Here is an 18812-nt window from a genome sequence, read left to right on the forward strand (position 1 = left end):
ACAATCTTACACATTGCACCTTAAGCAACGGCAAATAATGTTTTTTTTTAAAAAATGAGCTGCTCACAATGTATGCATTTCATTATTCTTTATTGTTTTGTTTCTTGTTGGGTGTGCCAGAGCGATTGGCTACCAGATCCATCTCCACATTTTTGATGGTGTCCATCTCTCCCTTGTTGCCTCTTCACACTGTAAGATATTAGATCGCACACAAAGCAGAAGAGAAACATTAGAGTTAATACTCAAATGTATGTGTGCAGGCACAAATTACATACGATTGTGAATTAACTGACAAATACAGGTGCTGGCCATAAAATTACAACATTGTAAAATTTCCATAATTCCATCAATAATGTTACACTTTCATAGATTATAGGCCTAGATCCATGGCTCACCTTAAACTATGCCAATAATTTGTTTGTTTATTCTTGCCTATTTTGGGCTTCCAGCTCCAAAGAACCATGAATTAAGCAGCTCACAAAATTAGAATATTGTGATGAAATCACCAGTCGGCTAAATGTGATGTTGAGAACCACTGGTTGTCCCTAGATTTTTTCCCCCGTACCAGCAGGGGGCGATAAACGTTTGTCGAACAGCTGAAGCTCAGGTTGAAAGAAGACTGCAGTGCACTGCTCATGTGTTTTGAAAACAACACAAGGAACACCACTACAGTAGCCTGTAAAGGTTTGATAGAGCGCCTCTGTGATTCAACATGTTTTTCTTCTCTAGAGTAGGTCAGTAGCCCAGGGGACTTCCGGCAAGATGGCGAACTGAGTGCACACTTCATCCAGTGCTCTTCGCGGTTCATTCCCCAAACTTTTTATAAATCAAGTCCCTCTCGTCACAAAGCTCAAAAATAACCTCTTAAGTAATTTCCGAACGTATTAAGTTGTATTTCACCGCAAATCTTGACCATGGACAACGTCGCTGAGAAGTCAACCGCTGATGCTCTAGCCCCACACGATTACTGCAACAGCGTGGCACCTGTGGACATGGAGACTTCGGCTGCGAAAAACTCCCGTCCTTTGCCCGAAACTCCAACTAAACCATCAAATGATCCAAAGAAAATGAAACTGCGCGAGTCCACCATGAAAGACTCTGAGGTAACCAATGCCACAATACTTGCTGCTATAAACAACCTCTCAGCTATGCTACAAGAAATGAACGTGCAATTGAAAGAAAACACCTCAAACATAGCTGAGGTGACCAAAGCTGTTGAATTTAATGCCAAAGAAATCGAAGAATGCAAATCCGAAAATGTTGCTGTAAAAAACAAAATTACTAATCTGGAGAAAGAGAACGCCGCGCTCCGAGATAAGGTTTTGGAGTTGGCGCGCTACAAGCGTCGATGGAACCTGAAACTGCGTGGGCTAAAGGAAAATGGCGACGAAGACACACGGGAACGAGTGCTCCGTATCATCACACAGATTGTCCCACACTGGTCGGAGAAGGTCAGCTTTGTCATCGATTCTGTGCACCGTCTGGGCCAAAAGAAGGACGACAAACATCGAAACATCATCATACAGTTCACCATGCGACATTTCCGAGACGAGCTTTGGAGCCTATCCAAAGGCTCACCGGTGTGCTCAAAGCTCAAGATCAAATTCGCTGAACACCTTCTCCCGGAGGACATGAAGGCAAGAGAGGCTGTGTGGCCACAGATCAAGGCGGCAAGAGATGCTGGTCAACGTGGTTACTTCAAGGGGCCGATAGGATACATCGACGGGGTTGCAATTGAAACCATCTAAAGTGGTAAAGTATAGAGGGACATGCTTGTATTGATTACCTAAAGGGGATTCATTTTGCCTAGTTACCTACTACAGGAAAGGTTTATTCCTGTAACTCCCAGAAGTTACTTCAAGTTCAGAGTTCTATTTTTCCACCCTTACTTGTTTTGTGTCTTTTTGTTGTTTTTCCATTATGTTTTCTATCAAAGAAGATTTTAATTTAATTTCTTTTAATGCAAGGGGCCTCAGAGACAGTATCAAAAGAAAAGCTGTCTTTCTTTTTTGCAAACATAAGAAGCCGAACATTGTTTTACTACAAGAGACTCACTCCATAGAGGCTGACGAAAAGCTCTGGTCTAACCAATGGGGCGACAAAATCATTTTTGGACATGGTACTAACCGCTCTGCTGGTACTGCTATTCTTCTGCACAACTTTCCTGGCAAAATTCTCACCACCAGAAAAGACTCAGATGGACATTGGATTCTTTGTGTATTCTCAATTGGACACTCCTTTTTTATTTTGGGTAATGTCTATGGTCACAACAACCTCAACCAAAACAAGGTATTGCTCTCTGAAATTGACGTCATCATCAAAGAACTTAAACTTACTTACCCTACAGACATCATTGCACTGGGGGGGGATTACAATATGGTTTGTGATGAATGGTTAGACCGTTGTCCTACCAAGTTTGTTAACCATCACTATAATCCTCATCTGAGTAATTTTTGTAATGTTCACAATTTGATAGACCCTTGGCGTTCTTCACATCAAGACAAAAAAGAATTCTCTTGGTTCAAGCCAGATGGCTCATGTAAGTCCAGAATTGACTTCTGGCTTGTTTCTGACTCTCTTAACGAATTTATCAGTGACTGTTCAATTTCTGCTGCCCCTTTATCAGACCACTGTCTCATACGTTTACTACTAAAGCCTTCCAACTCTGTTAAACGCAATAGGGGTTACTGGAAATTCAATGCAAATCTGCTGAATTCCGAAATATTTTGCATGGGGATAAAAAGCATCATCAAAGACATTTCTGAGGATGAAAGCCTTTTATCTTTTACCTCAAAATGGGAATTTATCAAATATAAGGTCAGATGTTTCTCTATATCTTTTAGCAAAGAATTGAAGCACACTGCTCAGCTAGAGGAAAATGATTTATTAAGGGAAATTTATGTATGCTGTAACAAGCCCACTATGTGTGACACTGACAAAAGAAAACTACTTAATTTACAAACTAAGTTAGACAACATCTACACCAAAAAAGCAAAAGGGGCTTATATCAGATCAAGAGCCAAATGGATAGAGGAAGGTGAAAGAAATTCTGCCTACTTCTGTAGATTAGAAAAGGTGAGACAGGAGAAAAACAACTTAGAAACATTAATTATAAATGGCACAGAATGTTCTGACCACAAAACTATTGCAAACGAGGTGTTCACCTTTTACAACTCATTATACTCAAGCCACTTCTCACCAGAGGCAGCTAACACCTTTTTTGATACAATTAAAGAGCACATCCCACTTATTTCAGAGGATTTCAAATTAAGTTGTGATGCACCTCTATCTCATGACGAATTAGATAAGGCTATGCAATGTTTAACACCAGATCGCTCACCTGGACAAGACGGCCTCACGGCAAACTTTTACAAACATTTCTGGGAAGACATTAAAGACATTCTATTCCTGACTTTAAACGAAATAATGACCAACTTGTCACTCCCTAACACCATGAAACAAGGTGTAATAGTTCTTATTCCCAAACCTGGTAAAGATGAAAAAAATCTTGAAAATTGGCGACCAATTACTCTCCTTAACAATGACTATAAACTACTAACACATGTCTTCTCAAATAGACTGAAAAACGGTCTCCCCCAAATAATAAGTGAAACACAATCAGGGTTTATGAGAGGCAGATCTATACATAACAATGTACGTCTGGTATTAGACTTAATAGAATATAACAATTATATACAGGATGATGGTTTTATTCTTTTCCTTGACTTTTATAAAGCATTTGACACTCTAGAACATGATTTTATTTTTCAGGCTCTAGAGTGCTGCGGGTTTGGAACAATTTTCAGGGACATAATCAAATGCATCTACCATGACACCAACAGCTCTGTCTCTCTCTCCAAAGGTACATCACCCCGTTTCACCACAAGTAGAGGTATAAAACAAGGGTGCCCCATCTCTCCTTATCTATTCTTAATTGCTGCAGAAATGCTTTCTATCCTAATTAAAAACTCAGAAATTGAGCACATGACAATTTTCAATACCAAACTTCAAATCAGTCAACTAGCTGATGACACCACTTTATTTCTAAAAGATCACGAACAAGTCCCAAAGGCCATTGAGTACATTAAAGGGTTCTCAAATGCCTCAGGGTTACAACTTAACCTTAAAAAATGTGAACTTTTAGCTTTACACAACTCCCACCACTCTTCTGTGTATGGCATTCCCATAAAATCCTCAGTTAAATATCTTGGAATACATATAACAAAAGACACGAACCTAAGTGAATCTTTAAACATGCATACCAAATTAAATGAATGCAAATCCAGATTAGATAGATGGCTAAATAGAGATCTATCACTTTATGGTCGCATATATGTAACTAAATTTGAGAGTATTTCCCGTTGTGTTTACCCTGCCAGTTCATTACCCTTCCCTGATAAAATGATAAAATCCATCAACAAATTAAATTTTGACTATATCTGGAGAAGAAAAAATCATTACCTAAGAAAGGCATCAATGGTAAGAAATTATGAAGATGGTGGCTTACAAGCAATAGATTTTGAATGCATTAATGGTACTTTAAAAATTAAATGGCTAAAAACATTCCTTAGTAATTACAATAGTTTCTGGTTTTGTATCCCTAGGGAAATATTTAAAAAGCTTGGCGGTATCAAATTTCTCCTGCACTGTGATTTTACTCCCAATAAGTTGCCTGTTAAAATATCCTCTTTTCACTCTCAAGTCTTACTATACTGGAATCTTCTGTACAAACACAACTTTACTCCACATAACACACCCATTTGGAACTGTAGGTATATCCTCCACAGAAATAAATCTTTGTGCTTTGATGAATGGTTGGAGAGGGACATATGGACAACAATGCAATTGCTGGATGAGCATGGGGATGTCCTTTCTTTTGAACAATTCTGTGTAAAATATAATTTCCAATGCAACCGGCAACAATACAACAAGGTCTTAAAATGTCTCCCTCCAGCTTTCCTTCTAATGATCCAAAACTCAGCACCTGCAGTTTCCACCCCAGCCCTTCCCAGTACTTTAAGAATTGGTGAAGATGATTTTACCAGTAAAGACATCCCTAACAAAGTCATACGTGGGCTATTCACATCTCACTTATTTCCTTACCATCAACGCAAAGACAATCCCCAGTATACAGACTCACTTACTCTTAAAAAGCTACGCACTCTATCCCTAAAACTTCCTATCCCTCCAAAGACAAAAGAATTACATTTTAAAATTTTTAATAACATTTACCCCTCTAGGGAGCTCCTAAAGCACAGATTTAACATTGAACTGAATAATTGTATATTCTGTGATGACACTATAGAAACCACGGATCATTTATTTTTCACATGCGTGTATAGTAATACTTACTGGAGTGATATGTACGACTGGCTGTGTGAATGCTTTCCAGACATTCCTCTCTTTGACTTGAACATAATCAAATATGGGTACTTACACAAAGATAAGAACATAGAGCTCTTACTAAATGTAATAATCTGTTTAGGGAAATTCTTCATCCACAGATGTAAATGTGTCAAAACAACTCCTGTACTGGTGGCATTTAAGAATGAATGGTCTTTGTACATTAGATCCCTTAAATTTGTAAAGACTAAGAAGAGTATCCAACTCATTAATACACTTGACAGCTTCGATGTAATGTAAGATAGCCCCCTCTTCTTTTTTTCCTTTTTAAAAATATTTTCTTTCTTTGTTTTTGTCCTGTGCTATTATTATTTATTTAATTTATTTGACCTTATTTTGTCTGTTATTGTCTTCTGTCTCAAGTTCGTATGTTTTGTATTGCTCAAAATTGTACAATAAAAAAAAAAAAAAAAAAAAAAAAAGGTCAGTAGCCCATACGTCTGTCGAACTGAAGGCACGTGTCCACTTGTTTTCATTGAAGTTCACGAGAAGGAAATTAGCAAGCGTGCATACTGGGCTTCTGTTATTGTTGTGGAAATCGGTACTTTCAAATCAACAGGCTGCATGCTAGGCCTAATATATTTCCATACATATTTTCGATACACCTGTCGTTGACTTGACGTTCAGCTTCATACCAGAGCACCAACAATGGCCTGTGATGTGAGTTCTAAGGCAAATTAGCATTTTCAACAGATTAGCTGTAATTTATACAAATGTTTCATTTCAACTGAAATGTATTTTGTTGTTGTAGATAATTGGGATTTCTCACCATATTAATGTGAATCACAAGCAAGCCTGTAGTGACCTTGAGAAGGCCAGTCTATTCATAACAGAAGCATTGCAGGTAAGCAGCACTTTGTTTCTTTACAAAACTACAACGTCAATGATCAACCCTCTAATGTAGGTAGGCTACACTTGTCAAAAGCACCATAACTCACTTGTTAAGATTAGCACGAGGCATCACATTCAGCATGCACCCTCTTGCACAAATTGTATGTATGTAAAGTTGGAGAAGTTAATTCATGCTTTTATTACTGTAGAGTTGACTATTGCAAAGATCACTCAGGCAAGTGCAACTAATACAAAATGCTGTAGCAAGAATCATAACTAAAACAAAGAAAAGATACCACATCACTCCAGTAGCCTACTTTGGTCATTGCACTGGCCTAGCCACAACAATTTTTGGGTTACTATTCTTCATTCACAATCCAGTTTGCAACTGAGAAAATGACTTTACAATTGTGCTTTTGGCTTTTGCGAGATGTTGAATTATAATGATGTTGTCAGTGATGTCATCATGACGTATTACTCCTGGTATGAGGCCACAAGCACAACTGGAGGACGCAAAGTCGCATATTGGAACGCATCCCTAGAGTGTCAACAGTGGTAGGAAATGTGTCAGGTCATGCTATCACTGATTTTGGGTAGTCTGTCCTAGGGAATCTGTTTTACAATGCATAATTAGAACGTGTGTGTTTCAATCAGAAGGAGATCCAGAGGAATACAACTCTGTGCATGTTAATCCACCGTGTGGAAGAGAGCGCAGCTGAGAATGGAAGGAGCCTATCAGAGCAGGTGGAGTCAAACCGACAGCTGAAGCTCCAGGTGGATGAGCTACAGAAACAACTGGAGGAGAAAGATGACTCTCTAACACAAGCCAAACAGGTGTGTGTTTGTCTCCGTCATAACTCATGAATTTTACTTGGTAGTGGCAATTCTTTTAGTTCAACTACCTCTTCAGAGAACAATGTCTACTACATTGAAAATGTGTCAGGTCCAGTATACACAAGATTGAGAGATCACGCTTCTATAACAATTAGAGCAATGACGTGAGTTTTTATAGATGCACAATGAGTGAGTGTGTATGCTGTTGTTTTATGCAGAGTATTGCTGTCCTGAAGAATGAACTGGGGGACCTGAAACAGCAGCTGCAGAGCCACCAGAGTAATCATGGGTAATCATATCATTTGGTTTCACCCATTTAAAAACTTTCATTTCTTCATTCATTTTTCATTGTCTTTGATGATTAGCCTGGTTGGCCTAGGCAGGACACACACACACACACAGACACACACAAGTGCTGTGGAGATGGACAGCTTCTCTACCCTCGCTGCACTGGCATGGGACCTCCTCCTTGTGGTCAGTACCGGCCCTGATTGGCACTCATCTAGCTGACTTGAATTATGTGTGCAGTTCACACGTCTGTGAGGCAGTTCACTCGCTGCTTCAAACAGAACGCAGTGAGTGCGTTATAATATGCGACCTTGCCTCCTCCACTTGTGCTTGTTTCCTCGTACTAGGAAGTAATATGTCATGAGGACATCACTGACAACAGCATTATATTTCAATATCTTGCAAAAGCTCAATTGTAAAGTGTTTTTCTCATTTGCAATTGGGATGGTGAATGAAAAACAGTCCCCCAAAAGTTGTTGTGGTTAGGCTGAGATCTGGGAAACTTTATCGTTTTCTCCACGGAGGATGGGCCAGGAGGCAAGTCGTGGAGGAGAAGTGGAGGAGGCAAGCTTGTATATTGTAACGCACTCAGAAATGTCTATGTAACTTTCAAAGTACAAAATACACTGTCTACGTTGATTGCTGAGCATTCATCCCTGCCCCTTTACGACCAAGCAGATCTCGTTGTGATCGGGCAAATGTATGCGTCTGCAAACACAGCTATTGTCATCACTTTGAACTTTGACCTCTGAGATCTCTATCTGCTGCAGGACGATTCAGGAAGTGACTGAGTGGCAACAGGATGAGAGCCTGACCAATATTGTGGTACGCAAACCTGCGCGCTCACACATACAAATGCTCTCTCTGTCCCCTTCCCTCTCCTTTTCTTGCTCTTTCTCACGCTCTCTCTCTCACACACACACACAAACAGTGAATGTCTGCTGTGTGTTTTGCAGAAAGAGGAGGATGGTGTCCAGCAGAATGTTCTTGTTGCAGTTAAAGAGGAAGATGCTAATGATGCATATCTGTGCAGTCAATCAGGTATGATGCGCTCAGGCACTCACACGCACACGCACACGCACACGCACACACACACACAGTGCACACTGTATCAGTTCTAGCCATCCATAGCAGGCAGAACAAAGACATGTAGGGATTTAACCAATGAGTCTGGTTTGTTTACCTTGGGCCTTTGGGGGAAGCTTTCATGGCTTGTAAAGTACTCCAACATGGTTTCAACCCAAATAACATAAATGGAAGACGATAGGACATAAGTGGTAGTTTATTAAAAAGTCAAACAATAAGGGGAAAGTGCAGGCGGAAAGGAAAGATCTCATAAGCTTCCAAAAGTTTGGAAAACTCAACAACATTTTGGAAGCATGCCATGCCATTGAAGGACAAGACCATTTGTTTTGCAATCTGGCCCTTATTTACAGTATTATGGTATAAAATGCATTTTTCTACTCACCCATGATGGCTTTGTGTCTGCCATTTGGAACATTCCTGAAGGTATTGGGTTTGGTGATATTGGGTGATGTCCATGAAACACCATTCATCTGGGCAAGTAAATGCTTGCAGGAAACACGTCATTTATAAACTATGACACTATTGCAGTAATAACATGCAGTGAACATTTTGGTTTTGTACAGCTTTTATGATATTTTACATCATAAATAAGAATCCAATTGAAAAAACAAACAAACTGTAACGACACCATAGCTGCTAGCAGGTTCATCCAGTGTTAGGGCTGAAAGATCGAATCGACGAAAATCGCGATCTCAGAGAACCCGGCTTTGGGATCGTCAAAGCCAGAAAAATCACGCTCCTAAACTGATCCATGTTTTGTTTCGTCAATAATTGCACTCATGTATGCTCTACCTATTGCCCCTGCTTTGTGGTGTTGAAAGCAACAGATAGCTCTGATAGAACGGCTCTGTATCAGCTACTAATCAGAAAGCTCCATGCTGCGCGTGAACAGGTCACTCACTAGAAAAGATAGTCACTTGAACTGGACCAACTGATGTGGAGCATGAGAACAGAGCCCCATTGAGCAGGTCCCCACCCCCCGACGCGGAGGAGACATTGATAATATTCTACTGAGAAGGGAAGCATACTATATCTACATGCTAAATACTTTGTCCCCCAAAGGTCTCAACATGGAATTTGACTTGAAGCCCTTACTATGATTAGGCTATGATATACTGATGTAATGTGTCTTCTGCACAGAAAAAAAATCCTTATTCATGATTGTGCAGACCATTATGACTGATTGTCTTTGCAGTGTGTTTTTTATCTTTTTAATCTGTTTAGTTTTTCTGTTTTTTTGTTTTCTTGTGATCACTGGTCTTGAATTTGTATGCCAGCGCGTCAAGGCGCATGCTATGCCACTTGTCACCTTAGGCTCACCTTTCTGCCAGGTGGCCTACCTGTAGGTCATGTGATATGAGTCATCCCAGACCATTGTTCTCATTGCCTGAGGAAGATCCCTCTGTTGGATCGAAACGTTGCTGTATGATAAAATGAAATAAAGTATTTTTGGAGTTAATACACAGTGTGCAGACCGTTTCATCACACAAGCTGTCCTACCTAGCCATTACAATGTGCTTCAGTGGTGCTCCCTATAAGGGCTGCTAGGTAAGGCTAGGATTTGGGTCAGGGCAGTGTGTCTGCAGAACAGGGCAGGATCACATGCATTACATTACATTACACTTTATTTAAAGTGACTTATTTACAGGGCATTGGTTACAGTCCCTGGAGCAGCATGGGGGTTATGTGCCTTGCTCAAGGGCGGCTCAGCCATGGAGTGTGTATGGGAGTGGAAGGGTGGGGTTCAAACCTGCAGCCCTCTGATCTTAAAGGGATGGTTTGGAGTAGATTCAACTTAGGGTCATTTGAACCGTGACATCAGTCAAGTACCCCAGCTGGAGTGTTTCCGACCTTGGCAGAACATTGGCCGAGTTGCCGAGTGATCCCGAATAGCTTAGTACAAGCGCCTTTGGGCATTCATAGCAGGGTGTATGCAGGGTTTTTAATAGTATTAAAAGGTGATAAATTAAAAATCCAAAATTTAATGGCCTTAAAAGTAGTATATTTGCTCATAAGGTATTATTTTTTGAAAAACGAGGTATTGATTTTTGTAGTCGTACCATTTTGATGAAAAAGAATCTTTGTTTATTCACCGTTTATCACTGTTTTTTTCATACACCAGTGATTCGCGCAACAGTAGCCCTACCTGACCTTCTTCATAGCAGAGTCGTGCCCTAGGTCTATGCTGTAGAAAGCAGACTGTTGAACAGCACTCTGGAATCTATGAAGTTATCATTAGGGCATCAGGTTGCCAACCTGCCAGGTTGGTGAGGGGAATAATTAACGAGTGCTCTACCCCATCCTCCTCCATGTCTGAGGTACCCTGAGCATGGTAGCCTACCGTCCCGCCACACTGCTCCCTTTCGTGCGTCTTTTAGCAAAAAAACTAAAGTGTAATGTAATGTTAAGGAGGTAGAAATTACAAAAGATATACCCGCATCGGAGTGTCGTGATGGTTTTTAAAAAAATCTAAAAGGTAGTGAAAAAGGGTATTAAATGGTAGTAAATTTGACATCAATATTGGTATATATACCATGTCATAGTATCCCCAAACTTAATACAGTAAAATAACATGCCATGACGCCCAACTTCTACAGTAGTTCAAATATGGTCACAAAATGATGCATTTGAAAGTTTCAAAATAGTCCAGGAGTTTATTATTATCCACACAAGCCGAATGTATTTTGTCTTTCTAAAGCAGCGCCCTTGTTACTTCCGTAAGCGTGTAAAAGTCCTCAACGAAACTCATCAATGCACAATGAAAAAAATCCTTGTCTAATTGATAGTAGGTAACATTTGAAATATCTAGTAAGTGTTGCCTTGAAAATATAAGCCTTAATCACAATTCAAAGAAAACGTTTTTAATACTCTCTTCTGAAACTTTGTTGAGGACTTTTACGGATTTACGGCAGTAAAGACGGCGCAGATTTAGAAAGACGGAATACAATCGGCTTGTGTGGATAATAATAAACTTTGTTTTGTTTTGTTAGTAGAGACCATATTTGTACTACTGTAGGCGTTTGGTGTCATGACATATAATTTTTGTGGGGTAAAGTTTGGAGATACTGCGAATGCAGCGGCAAACTATTCGAAATAACCATAAATAACTCGGTAGCTGTGCTAATGTTCGCCCAAGCCAGAAAACACTACGGGTGGGTTACTGGATAGATATCACGGTTCAAATGGCATTAGGGTGAATCTACTCCGAACCATTCCTTTAAGTCCTTGACCTGAACCATCAAGGGCTGTGTATGCTCTCGCTGCAACCTGTGGCCCACAGGTCTCCGCAGACAGTTTTGATTTTTGCTCGATCACTAGGTCTGCGCTATGTTATTCACCGTCACAAGGACCAATGTCTGCTACCTGCTGCCTAATGAACAATTATATATATGTTTCTTTGTATTTGTATGTCACTTCGGTTATTTTCTTGTTCTTTAGAGGAAACGGACACCTCCACAGAACAGACACACTCCTCATCTGCAGACATTAGAATGGAACTGGTACAGGTAGTCACCATATTTTTAACATGAAATTATTATTATTAAGTTTTTGTAAACAATTGAAATGTACATTTTGAACCAATGGCAGTTCAGTTATCTCTTTCCATAAGTGTCAAATTACATGAATATTAAGCTATTTTGTACAGAAACTGTTCACAGAAAATGTACTTTTTCTGAGCAATTGTACTTTTTGTTCTTGGTCGATGCATTTCAGGAGGAAGATAAAAAGTTAGACATGACTCAAATCATCAGCTCTGATCCAGATGCGATCAAGTGTTTGAGATTGTCAGTTGAATTGGTTGACTGTTGTGAAACACAAGGTCAGCAAAAAACAACCAGCGAGAACAATGAAGTAGAAGAAAACCCCAATTATGGTAAGACTTTAACTGTTCATGCAATCACTAAATTAAGAGTGTATTTTAAAAAAGACTGTTTATTTTAAAAAAAAAATGCTGTTTATTTAATTGTGATTATTATACACGTTCTGTTCACAGTTGTTCAGTTAAGTGTGTGTGTGTGTGTGTGTGTGTGTGTGTGTGTGTGTGTGTGTGTGTGTGTGTGTGTGTGTGTGTGTGTGTGTGTGTGTGTGTGTGTGTGTGTGTGTGTGTGTGTTTTCAGTAGGAATAGCAGGAAGGGGATCAGAAATGCCATCGTCTGCAGTCCCCAAATTCACAGCTGTCCCAGAGACAGAGGTGGGTAATGGGAGGCCATCTAAGTCTCCTGTTTGTGGAGAGGATTTCTCCAGAAAGTCACTAATGGAAAAGCCCCAGCAGGACACTCAAACAGGAGAGACGCCTCATTTCGAACAAGACCAGCACACACAGACAGGAAAAACACACCACCACCACCATGGCAAACGTGTTACGAGGGCCAATGCTCTGTCCTCACACAAGCGCACTGACACAGGAGAGACACCTCATCTCGAACAAGACCAGCACACACAGACAGGAAAAAAACCCCACCACCACCACAAACAAAACGGCAAACGTGTTACGAGGGCCAATGCTCTGTCCTCACACAATCGCATTGACACAGGAGAAATGCCTCATCTCGAACAAGACCAGCTCACACAGACAGGAAAAACACACCACCACCACAAAAATCACGGCAAACGTGTTACGAGGGCCAATGATCTGTCCTCACACAAGCGCACTGACATAGGAGAGACACCTCATCTTGAACAAGACCAGCAAACACAGACAGGAAAAACACACCACCACGGCAAACGTGGTACGAGGGCCAATGCTCTCGTCGCCCACCAGCGCACTGACACAGGGCAGAAGCACCACCACAGTGGACAGTGTGGTAAGAGTTTCACACAAGCAGGAAACCTTAGGAAACACAAGCTCATCCACACAGGAGAGAGGCCGTATCACTGTACTGAGTGCGGAAAGTATTTTAGAGAATCAGGAGCTCTCAAAAAGCACCAGTGCACACACACTGGGGAGAAGCGCCACCACTGTGGACAGTGTGGTAAGAGTTTCAGGGAATCGGGAACACTCAGGCGGCATCAGGTCATCCACACAGGACAGAGGCCGTACCAATGTACACAGTGCACCAAATCTTTTAGACGATCGGGACATCTCAAAGAACACCAGCGCCTTCACACAGGGGAGAAACCGTACTCCTGTGGACAATGTGGGAAGAGTTTCCGGCAGGATGGAACCCTCGGGAGGCACAAGCTCATCCACACAGGAGAGAAACGCCACCAGTGTACAGCATGTAGAAGATCTTTCTCTCTGTTGGGGCATCTAAGAAGACACCTACGCACTCACACAGGAAACCAGCCCACCCAACCGCTGTAAAAAGTGTGTCAAACGCTGTGTAAATGTACGACATCTCACCACACATTCACACATGCGTGTTACACTTGGGAAGAACTACTAGACCAACTCGCCAGGCAAATTTTGTTTCGCGTTCATCTAGTTTATGAGGCTAGTTCTGAAGTTTTATTCTTATAAATAGGCTACAGTAACTTGTAAATGCATGTGTGTAAAGTTATTACCTTGTAGAAACGTGCAAACTTCATTACCCAAAATCATACAGTTCTATTCTTTTGCAAAATTGTAATGAAATGTATGTCTGGGTGGTTGACGTAACACCCTGTTTTTCCGTAACATTGGTTAAAAACCTACAAAACAGTTACTTTTCTCTTAGAAACAAATTTAAACGTAAGAAGATGTATGTTTCATATTAGTCTTAGATGATAAGAAACATTTTTATTAAGATTCATGTTAAGGTTTATATGTCAAATGTCCTGCGGTGTGACATGCTTATGCAATGTGTTAATCAATCCTTACTTGTTTTTCATGTATCATGCAAGGATATAAGGATACCAGGAAATGTATTTGTCACATTCACACAATTATTACAAGTAATACAGTGATACCATGCATTGAAATCACAGCTGTCTGCCTATACGATGCATAGGCGGGTGGTGGTGGGTATTAGTGTGTGTGTGGGGTGGGGGTTTAAGGAACAATAGTAGAAAGAGCATGGGGGATATGTTTGTGCAGAATATTAATAATGTTATTGTATCTTAGAGAAATGTCACACCAATGATGTCACACCGCAGGACACGTTTTCCCAAAAATGGCGAAAATCAGGCGAAATTCCATGGACCACTAAGAGCTTTATTTTTTTCCATTTTTTCAGGAATTGGATTTTTTTTTTTCTTTAAGAAATCGTGTTACGCCCTTAAACGTCAACCACCCCTCCTGAGGTATACAGTGAGTTTTGAAAATAGATTTACCATCATGTATCTCATCCATTCCTCACAAGGACAATTAACAAGCAAGTTGATATACAAGATTTGAAACACTAAATGAACAAACACAAGATTTGTACTTGTTTAACAGTATTGATATGCAATGCTAATACATTTTCGACCTTCTGGCTTGTTTGGGAAAGAACTTGTTACAACCTACCATGTCATCCATGGCTTTGCTGTTTGTAGTGGCAGGGTGCTCAGAGATTAACAAGTAGCAATGCAACCATTATTTTCTAGAGGAACTGCTGTTTTACCTAATATAACTCATACATTATCAATAATAGTAACTCACAATAGTGACACCCGGACCTGTCGAATCCAGATGTCCAACGTACGGAATGTCAGACCTGTGCTGACACAATATTCTACACAACGACTGGTCCAGGCCACGGTCCTGTCCCGCGTTGACTACTGCAACTCACTCATGACAGGTCTACCTGCTTGTGCGCTAAAGCCTCTGCAGATGATCCAGAATGCGGCGGCACGGTTGATATTCAATCAACCCAAAAGGACCCATGTTACTCCTCTATTTATTGAGTTGCACTGGTTACCAATCGCCGCCCGGATCAAGCACAAGGCATTGACCCTTGCCTACAAAACCATCACAGGAACGGCCCCAGCTTATCTGAAGGACCTACTAACGCCTTATGTTACTGGAAGAGAACTGCGCTCATCCAGCACAAGCCGTCTGGCTCTGCCATCCAGTCGCTCTAGGTACTCCCTGTCAAAATTGTTCTCCGTTGTGGTACCCAAGTGGTGGAACAGTCTCCCAGAGGCAGCAAGACTAAGCACATCTCTTGCAGCCTTCAAGAAACAACTAAAGACATTCCTCTTTCGAGAGAATCTACTAGACTAATGCTTGAACTGGCCTTGCCCCAGGGCAGACTCCTGACATGATGTTTAGTTTAGTTTGTGAGTGTGTGTTTGTGTGTGTGTGTGTACTCGTTATTTCCTCTTTATTAAAAAATAAAAAAAAACTAACCCCTCTTTGCAATTGCACTTGTTGTTCTGTATATCTCCTGTGCACTTTGTATTTGCTTGTGATGTTGGCTTGATTATGTCCTCTTTTGAAAGTCGCTTTGGTATAAAGCGTCTGCCAAATGCAATGTAATGTAATGTAGTAATAAAAACAGTAGACAAAAATTAAGAAGGAATAAAAAAAGTTCACTTTTTTAACTCAGAAATATTTAAAACATTTTTTAAGCACATTTATTTTTAATAATTACTTGAACATTTCCACAAGAGATCATAAAGTAAGTCTTATGACATTGAAAGTGTAAAAAAAACCCTATTCCTCTATTTGGTGAAATAGGTGGTGTTACTATCCCTGTATTACTTTCATACCCAGGCAGTCTCCCTTCATCTTAAAGCAATAAGGAGAGACAGCACAATACCTACCCGCAGACAGCAAAATAGGTTTGGGCCGGGTCCGGGCCAGATGTTGACCATCTGGCATTTGGGCCAGATACGCAAAATGAGTCTAGCCTGGTTCCTTTTTTTACAAGGGCCCGGCTTTGGGCCTGATACGGATCACGGCTACGGAACGGATGGTCAACTGACTATTGCAATACCCTAAAAGATCACTCAGGCAAGTGCAACTTATACAAAATGCTGGAGCAAGAATCCTGACTAAAACAAAGAAAAGAGACCACATCACTCCAGTAGCCTACTTTGGTCATTGCACTGGCTATCAGTGAGATTTAGAATTGAGTTTAAAACTCTTGATAGTTCATGTCAGTAAATGGCTGAGGCCTAGCTTGGTGCGCCAAACCCCCACAGCAAAATGCAAATTAAAGGCGTCTAGATTTCTAAGCTAGCTTAGGCCCTAAGTATTTTGTAAATACGCTTGAGCAATATCATCTTAACAGGTGTCTTTGGTCTTCAGAATCTCCTCTACTGGCTGTGCCTATAGCTAGGGAGATAGGTGACCCGATACTTCAGTTTGTGACACAAGCGCCAGAATCGGTACAGATACTTCTTAGACATTACTATTTTCAAAAAGTACGCAGGCCACTTCAAATTCAAGATGGTTGCCCATTTTCCAATATGGCCGCCATACATATAAATTGGCAACAATTTGTGATACAAACACCAAACTTGGAACAGATACTCCTTATATGTACCTCTTTTGATAAAGCATGCCGGTGACTTTTCCAAGATGATTCATTTTCCAAGATGGCCACCGTTCAGATGTGTCATAGGAAAATAAAACAATTGTTCAAATAATGATACAAGCACCAAAATTGGTACAAAAACTCCTTAGACTTAACTCATTTGAAAAAGCATGCCTGTCACTTGAAATTCAAGATGGCCGCCCATTTTCCAAGATGGCTGCCAGAAAGTCCTGTGGGAATACTGCAGGAGATACTAGAGCAATTGTTCAAATAGTGATATGAGCACCAAACGTGTTACATATGAAGGCTTTATTTGCAAAACGGTGTATCTCCATTTTTTGGCTTTTGCATTTTATTATTGGAAATGACTGTTCAGAGGTCCTATCACCTATGTGTGAATTCTTACCATTCAAAGATTTTGAGAACATACTTTTTTAACCTATATAAAATGTATTTTGCAATGCAATTCAATGGAATGCCCAATATAAAATGTCAATTTCCCAACATTCTACAAAATGGAGATACACCGTTTTGCAAATAAACCCTTCAAATACTCTTCAGACACAACTCTGTTGTTAAGGTGTATGGACCATTTGAAATTCAAGATGGCCACCCATTCACCTACTACAGAAGTTCCATAACTGAAAAAAGTTTGAATTGTGATAGAAGCACCAAACTCGGCACAAATACTCCTTAGACATGATCCTTTTTGAAAAAAAAATAGCCTACTTTAAACATGACAAGGCCATGTATAATCCAAGATGGCTTCCATTGCTTCTTATTAATGGAGACATTTTCATAATCTCTGATTTCAGGACATTTGAGAGATTACCATAATCCCTTCGATGAATTTATGTTATCTTGTTGTCTAGTACAGGAATTTTAAAATGTCCCAATCCTCACACTGGCAGCTATAGCCATCTGCAGGTCAGAAGATCATATGGATCGTACCTTTCATAGTATTATGAATGCCATCCATATTTTGTTAATTGTTGGGAAATGTGCAATGGGTGGAAGGGCTGTCCAGAAAATTGTGTTCATACAGTATCTCCAGTCATGCTTGTACCATAGACTGTATAGGCCTATAACTGGACAAAGCATTCATGACATCACGCATAGGCTTTTGCTCAGCCAAAATGCAGCTTAATGTCAAACACAGAATGATGTAATTTTAGCACACTTGGATATCGTTTTCAATCTACCTTCTCACAACCAGTTCCAAATATGGATACAGTTATTGTACCAAATGCAGAAACCCCCACACCTTTTGTAATGTAAGACTTGGAGAAATGGCTTTACAAGGCAGTCCGTTTCTGAGCAAACAGTCTGGTATCTACACCCGTCACATCAAATCTCTCAAAGAAATCAATATCATTATCAAGTACTGTTGGCCCGTGCTGATCTAGCTTGGGAATACGTCTCGACACAGGCATATAGAGACAAAACGGTGCCAAACAGAGACACAGAGTCCTGTTGACTGGGGATTAGAAAAGAGTGTAGATATACTGTACAGCCTTCTGGACTCCATCCATCCATCGCAGAGATTTTCCAACAGCGGATCAAATGTGTCATTCAACATCAGCCTGGTGAGGCAAACTATGTGAAAACTTAAGTCTGGGTTCGCTGGTATCAGCAAACAGTATTTTAACAGTACGATTACCGGTATCTAGTTTCATCGAAGTGGTGTGTAGATCTGTAAAAATGTCCCTATAGGCCTACATAGGTACACAAGATGATCATACTGAATTCCAAGTAGGCTACTTTTCAAAAGTGTAATGTCTACGGAGTATTTATACCATGTTGGATGCATGCATCACACCATGAACCACTGTTTCAGTTAACGTCGGATCCGTAACTGGTCTGTAAAGTAGGCATCTTGGGAAATGGGCGGCCATCTTGAATTGCAAGCGAACTGTCTATTTTTTTCAACGGAGTTATTTCTAGAGATGCACCGGATCCAAGATCCGGTTCTGGATCCGGCAGGAT

General features: G+C 40.4%; 1 protein-coding gene across 2 annotated transcripts; it reads left to right on the forward strand.

Moving 5' to 3' along the window:
* The first annotated feature begins 649 nt into the window (after positions 1-649).
* LOC134464032 (zinc finger protein 436-like) lies at positions 650-15773 on the forward strand. 2 transcript variants are annotated; one of them, XM_063217477.1, is made up of 10 exons: positions 650-734; positions 5827-6063; positions 6155-6247; positions 6889-7068; positions 7287-7357; positions 8127-8181; positions 8313-8397; positions 11881-11948; positions 12157-12316; positions 12561-15773. In XM_063217477.1, exons 2-10 carry the CDS (start codon positions 6052-6054, stop codon positions 13745-13747), a joined length of 1911 nt encoding a protein of 636 aa, XP_063073547.1. In that variant the 5' UTR covers positions 650-734; positions 5827-6051; the 3' UTR covers positions 13748-15773. The 2 variants fall into 2 exon arrangements, with proteins under 2 accessions (XP_063073547.1, XP_063073548.1); XM_063217478.1 differs by having other exon boundaries at positions 6892-7068.
* The last annotated feature ends 3039 nt before the right edge of the window (positions 15774-18812 follow it).

This window comes from Engraulis encrasicolus, chromosome 15 (genome assembly GCF_034702125.1).
Source record: "Engraulis encrasicolus isolate BLACKSEA-1 chromosome 15, IST_EnEncr_1.0, whole genome shotgun sequence".
Classification (NCBI taxonomy): domain Eukaryota; kingdom Metazoa; phylum Chordata; class Actinopteri; order Clupeiformes; family Engraulidae; genus Engraulis; species Engraulis encrasicolus.

Excerpts from the sequence above, each read along its gene's own strand:
- LOC134464032 (XM_063217477.1), top strand. Across the intron at positions 6,248-6,888 it reads TCATAACAGAAGCATTGCAG|AAGGAGATCCAGAGGAATAC; the intron begins GTAAGCAGCACT and ends TGTTTCAATCAG. Across the intron at positions 7,069-7,286 it reads CTCTAACACAAGCCAAACAG|AGTATTGCTGTCCTGAAGAA; the intron begins GTGTGTGTTTGT and ends TGTTTTATGCAG.